We start from the raw sequence: 6,284 nt of genomic DNA, 5'->3' as shown, positions 1-6,284 counted from the left end.
TTGAGGATGCATTTTTCAATCATGGTGATGAAACTGGTGCAACTCCTAAAGAAAATGGATGTCCAGTTTCCAGCCATACTGATACTTCAGCCTCTAAAAATGACCAAGAAAAAGATACTTCAGCTCCTAAAGATATCATTGAGAAAACAGAAAGTCCCGGCAATGCAAATAACAATCAGTCTTCATGTTGTCCCGTGGAAATTTCAAAGCCAGATAAGGACAATAAATCTGATGTTGAACCAGAAGATGGCGAGAACTGTGCACTGAAAGCACTCAAAGAGGCATTTGAAGTTGTGGGTACTTATCCTTCACCTGGAGAAAGACTATCGTTTGCTGAAGCTGGTAATCCAGTGATGACAATGGTAAGTTTATTTATTGACTATTGATGCCAGTATGGTAATATTATAATGACTACTAAGTGTTGGTTTTGCATGGAAAACCAATTCCAAACTACTCACTCAAAGAAAAAATGGAATATAATAGATGTTGTTTCTAAATTCCTGCAGAATGAATCTCTTGAGGTGTGATATCGAATGTACAACCCCATTAAGTAATTATTTTTATCACATTTTCTGTAACGGTCCATCTATAAGTGAACTGGTTGGACCAGTTAGCCCAATTAAACCAATGCCTTTACTGGGTAATGGCTGCGCTGGGTTTGATTAATATACCTCTAACAATTGAAATGGTGATTTTCTCTCTTTTAGGCAGCATTCCTGGTACGATTGGTGGAACCTAATATGGCTACTGCATCAGTTCGTAACCTTTTAAAATCACTGTCTGGAAATTCCAGCGAGCAGCTTGCTGCAAGGCACTGTTTCCGATTGGAAGATCCACCAGACAACAATAAGGATTCAGTTGACTTGGAAGGGTTTGTGAATTTCATCATTTTTATTGCCAAAAGACTAAGAATATCATGACTAATGTGAGCACAAAATTTGCAGAGCAGCAGCTGAAACCATTGGGCTGCAAGGTCAAAAGGACGAGGATCTTCGTGCTGAAAAGCAGAAAGCAGAAAAGTCTGATTCAGTAGTAGGTGAAAGCAGCTCCAAAAATGATGCTGATGATAACGAAAACAAGGATTCTGCTACAGAAGAACTGAAACTTGTACTCTCTCCCAGTAATGAACATGCAGACGGGTCTTCTGATGCTGGGAAAGAGCCTGAAGAAATGATCAATCAAGAGGAGGCCCATACTGCCCCAATGATTGAATCAAGTCCAGATTTGCCAGATGAACAGTCAAAAAAAAATTCAGACGAATCAGCTATTTCAACATCAATGGTTGAGCTTCCTCCCAATGCTGCCAAAGAGCCAGGGAATGAAGCTTCGACGGGGGGTACTTCTAAGTCTAAAGATCCTCCGAAAGATGGAGGTAAATTATCAGACTCTGGAAAGGATGAAACCCAGCAATTGGTAGCACTGAATTCAGTGACTGAAAAAGAAGAAATTACAGGTGCATTTCAAAATTTTCTCTAGCATGTTATCTAGTTGCTAGAGCTTATGTTGATTATGTGAAGAAAATAAATCTTGGAGATCTTTTATTGCTAGGATTTCTTCTATGTGAATAGTTAATGTAAATGGGTGTCAACATGTAAGTTGAAATAACTGGCACAAGAAATTAGATCATTTATTGCTAGGTATGGTATATGATTTTTTCTATGTGAATAGTTAACGTAAATGGGTGTCAACATGTAAATTGAAAGTGATTGGCATAAGAAATTATGGGGCATTGAACACCGTCCATTCTCTAGACTGCACTGGATTTTTGGGTATAACAATTAACAAACGGAATCCTTGCCTGGTGTGAAATATACAGTTAATGGGGTTCAATAATTGGCATCTTCACCGTTAAATAAATTGGTCAACAAGTTCACTTGTTATGTATGTCCAAGCAACTTGTGATTGGATATTACTTGTATTGCTAACCCCAGGTATAGATGAAGCAAAAGAATGTGGTAATGACGAAAGAGAGCCCTCAGTTAAAGAAGCAAAGGCATGTGATAATGAAAATAAAGAGAACTCAGTGACCAAGGATGATCTTCCTATTGATAAGTTAAAGCGAGCTGCAGTAACTGCTGTATCTGCTGCAGCAGTGAAGGCAAAGCTCCTCGCAGACCAAGAAGAGGATCATATTCGCGAGCTTGCTGCATTGTTAATAGAAAAGCAGGTATTCTCATGTTAACCAGCATTGCTTACATTTTTCTCTTGTTAGCAGCATTGCAAAGGGACTGAGTGGTTTGAAATAGTTAATTTTGGTTCCCTTGCACTTTGAAAGCTTGTTTGAGGTTTTCTTTTTTGTTGATAATCTTGTTTCGTTAGTTACTTAAACATTTCTTTAAGATGTTAAGGATTCTACCTTTTTTATATTCTAATCAATAACATGCATGTGAAATGCTAATAATTGGTTTTCAGGTTCTATGGTGAGTAATGTATTTTACCTGCTTGATATTTTGACATTGTTGTAAATTGGATCGAGGTAGACTGATATACTTCTATCAGACATGAGAAATGCTGCATTTGAGGAGGAAGATATTTTATCTTATAAAATCATTTGAGAAGGGAGATCAGTTCATGAGCTCAGCCTCAAATAGCTTGCAAATCATGTCTTAACTCGAGCAGGACTCCTGGTCTTCTTGAGCTCTAGCTCTCTTTGGATCTGTAAGATGAGCATGAGCATACTAAAGCTCAGCTTAACTTATTTGATGTCCTATGAGTGCAACTTTTCTCTGTTCTGTGTGTGTGCCTGATGTACATGATAACTAATGTAGACATTCTTGTTTGCAGTTACACAAGCTGGAGACTAAGTTGGCTTTCTTTAATGATATGGAAAATGTGGCAATGAGGGTCAAGGAACAGTTGGATAGGTCAAAGCAGAGGCTGCTCCATGAGAGAGCGCAGATTATTGCAACACGGCTTGGCATATCTGCCTCCTCAGCTCGTCCTATGTCTCAGTCTTTACCACCCAACAGAGTTGGAATGAATGTTCCAAACTCGGTATCAAGAGCCTTTATGGGCATGCCATCCTTAAGGCCTCCAATTTCAAGGCCAATGATGGCATCAAATCCTACTTCAGGCTCTTTTACGTCGGCAATGATGACAGGAAGTTCCATGCAAACTAACCCAGATAAGCTTTCCTCGGTTGGCAGAAAGTAGTTCTTGCTCTAGTAAAATTGGGAATATCTCTCTGAGGACCAGATATTTGCTTCGTATCTTTTACCAAGTGAGTATTTTTCATAAATATGTGTCTATTCTAGTTTTCAGTTAAAAAGTGGAAATTGCTAAAAACTGGAACTGCTGTTGTGGGAACTTGACGATTTTACCAGCTCAATATAGTTAGATCCGAGGGTTTTGTATGAGAACTTTATAAGATGCAACGAAGAAACCATGATATTGTTGGAAATTTGCTAGAGCACGTCACCAAAGTTGGAGCTTGACATTTCATTCTATTTTCCTTTTTTTGGTGTATGTGTGTTGGTGGGGAAATAGATTGCTCGACGGGAGCTCTTAGTTTCTCAATAGAACACTCTATGAGTGATATTACTACTTCAAAGAGCTCAGTGTTTGGTGCAAGTGGTGTTGCTACCTGTTAGTTGTTTTCCTTTTTCTGTAACTGTTATTCATGAATTTGATGTTTGATTACAAACTTTTCAGCTTGGTGAACGGATCTTTCTTCTAGCCATGTGATAAGAGACGTCCAAAAATCTGGGAATTTGCTGGCAAATGCGACAATTTCGCCGCAAGGATTGCAACTTTTGTTACAAATCATTTATTGCATTTCCTTGAGTGGAAAAATATCCATTAGATGCTAATCTTCTACAGCTGATTGATGTAAGTAGGATTTTCTAAGAGATGGCATCAGAGAGACCATCTCTTTTACTTGCAGCAATTGTTGAACTTAAATTTTTGACCATTTTCTAGTCAAGTAGGTAGGGAGGTTAACTTGTACGACCGAAGTTGTGTAAATCTGTTGTAGATTCATATATTTATGTTTTCTGCTCAAAAGTGAATTTCCTAAACAGCTTACCACGTATCTCTAGTATCACTCTTAGTGCGGTTTTTTTTTCACATTCATAATCGTGCCCGGTGGTCTGACAGTAAGTTCTTCAGTGTAGATTTTCTCTCTGTTAGTGTCAACTTGTTCATCCAATCTTTTCCCTCAGCAATATATTTATGTAATTCCTTATGTACATAATCCATTTTGAATAAGGTCTGAGATTGAAGCTTTTCCAGAGGTTGATGTTTGCTGGTCCAACTGGAGTTTGAATTACATTACTGCGTCCCTTAAACCTCAAAAAGGTTGTGTTTGCTGCGCCACATCTACCTAATATCGTTACCGGTAAAACTAGTAACTGCTGGGAATGCAACTAATTCATACAATACCCTTGAAGGAAGTTGAAGAAACAGTTCGTGCACTTGATCTTAGGCAGCCTGGAAATGTCAACAAAAACATCAAATAGAATGTAAAACAGTAATTCGCCTCCTAAGATTAATTTCAGTAAACAGTAAAATAATTTGTTTTGCAATACAGGGAACTAAATTCTAAAAGGATCCACTACGGGTAACAGTGACCGGTAATAAACCAGCTAACAGTTATGCATGGGACATCTTTAACTGTACGATGCGTGAGTTTATACACACACAAATGGAGCAGAAAGAGTAAGATATTGCCAGCAAGGATGTTTGCAAACACTAGTTTATACATCAATTCTCAACAAAGCAACCAAACTCGTAAAACTCCATCAAATCAAAGCAGTACATACGTTAGCAGTCACAAAACAACCAGGTTCGACTTGCGGGGGGTATCGTTCACTCCCCTGTGAAAACATTTGTATAATACAGATGTAGTCTCAGAATAAACAGAAAATAAGAGAGAAAGATTGAGATTGTTGAATCCTGAACTCTGTTTAGCACTCGCATCCAGTTGGTCTTTGCTGATTACTGCTTCCAACGTCAATTGTGTCAGGCAAGTATCTTCACAACATATCGAGTTCCCCCCAAAATGTGTAAATCAACATGTTAGCGCAATTTTCATTATGAATGTAAAAGTATAGGAATTTATTTAAACAAGAAAATGATAATTTAGCATCACTTAAAAACCCACATACATCATTATATTTATTTAGCATTAATAAATATAATCTAAAGTAAATATTTTCATATATGATTTTAGGGATAATAATTGCAAGATATTGAAAGTAGCTACTAAATTGACTTTCAGAGTGGTTCAACTGCATTCTAACTTTACCTTGCTTTGGAAAGAAAACCTGTTAAGTCTAAAATTTAATGGACATAAACTGCACTAAAGAAATTTTTTTCAAGTTACTAGACGAGGTTCAAGGTAAACTAAAAGGCCTTTTTTTCCTGCCAAAGCCAGTTTCACCTCTTTCGGAAAACTACATCCATGCATGTGTGTGAATAGAACTATTAAAAATAGGAATCAAATATGGTTTTATGGTCTTTTTGTACTCACATTTCTTCTTCTTCACCGCTCTTCAGGGCATTCTTTGCAATGACCTGGAATGCTTCTTCAACATTGGTGCCTTCCTTGGCAGAAGTCTCAAAGTATGGGATATTCCCTTTTGAGGCACACCATGCCCGAGCCTTTTTCTCGGATACCTGCAATGGAGTTTAAAGCATTATCATGTTATCCATCACAAAATAGAATAGTTATTCTAATTATTAAAATAAATAAAAATATCTTAAGAGAAGCAAAAACTTTGAAGAGTTTTACCACCCCCCACTCCCACAAGAAGCTACTTGTTGCTAAAAAACTCGTGATCAATTACCGAAATCTGTTTTTGTTTCCATTTAAACACACGAGCGGTAAAACAATCCAATGAAACCTATTTCTTCGCAAACAGATCATACCAGGTTAAATCAAACGCACGTGTGCTAAAACAATCCAATGAAATCTATTTCTTTGAAACCAGATCGAACCATGTTAAATTAAATCTCTCCTCCTTTTCCAACCTGTTCTATTAAGATCTCATCACTCTCATGACATAAAACTTATTTAGGCCTTCACAAGATCTGCCCCAACCTGCCCAAGTCGTCATTCTTATGCCATGTCCATGTGTTGGTGGATATCTTTATATTGTATTTTATCCATTCTAGTACATCTGGAGATGATCTTGTCCTTTCATTTCTTCTATTTTAATCATGCTAACATTATATCCTTGAAAATCCAACACTCACTACCCTAAAGTGTAACTCCTAGAGTAACCAATTTGTAGAACTAGCCATTTGACTTGGTAGGTATCTTCTGATTACAAAAATCCTTCAAC

At 37.4% G+C, this 6,284-nt stretch overlaps 1 protein-coding gene and 1 long non-coding RNA gene across 2 annotated transcripts in view; one reads left to right on the top strand and one right to left on the bottom strand.

Annotated features, from left to right (window-relative positions):
- The window catches only part of LOC111411463 (SWI/SNF complex subunit SWI3D-like), a 6,008-nt gene extending 1,966 nt beyond the window's left edge, over positions 1-4,042 (top strand). Inside the window, exons 3-8 of the mRNA XM_023041993.1 lie at positions 1-362; positions 708-871; positions 945-1,453; positions 1,932-2,167; positions 2,785-3,220; positions 3,652-4,042. Of these exons, the coding sequence (XP_022897761.1) occupies positions 1-362; positions 708-871; positions 945-1,453; positions 1,932-2,167; positions 2,785-3,153 (1,640 nt within the window). The 3' untranslated portion in view covers positions 3,154-3,220; positions 3,652-4,042. The remainder of the gene's footprint in view (positions 363-707; positions 872-944; positions 1,454-1,931; positions 2,168-2,784; positions 3,221-3,651) is intronic.
- A 564-nt stretch (positions 4,043-4,606) lies between these two features.
- On the bottom strand, positions 4,607-5,639 carry LOC111410660. Its single transcript, XR_002705734.1, has 2 exons — positions 5,471-5,639; positions 4,607-4,971 (listed from the first exon to the last, which is right to left on the bottom strand). It is a non-coding gene; the product is annotated as an uncharacterized LOC111410660 (long non-coding RNA).
- Positions 5,640-6,284: the final 645 nt, after the last annotated feature.

This window comes from Olea europaea, chromosome 15, assembly GCF_002742605.1.
Source record: "Olea europaea var. sylvestris chromosome 15, O_europaea_v1, whole genome shotgun sequence".
Classification (NCBI taxonomy): Eukaryota; Viridiplantae; Streptophyta; class Magnoliopsida; order Lamiales; family Oleaceae; genus Olea; species Olea europaea.
The sequence above is the reverse complement of the archived record's forward strand: the minus strand, read 5'-3'. Positions and strand labels throughout refer to the sequence as shown.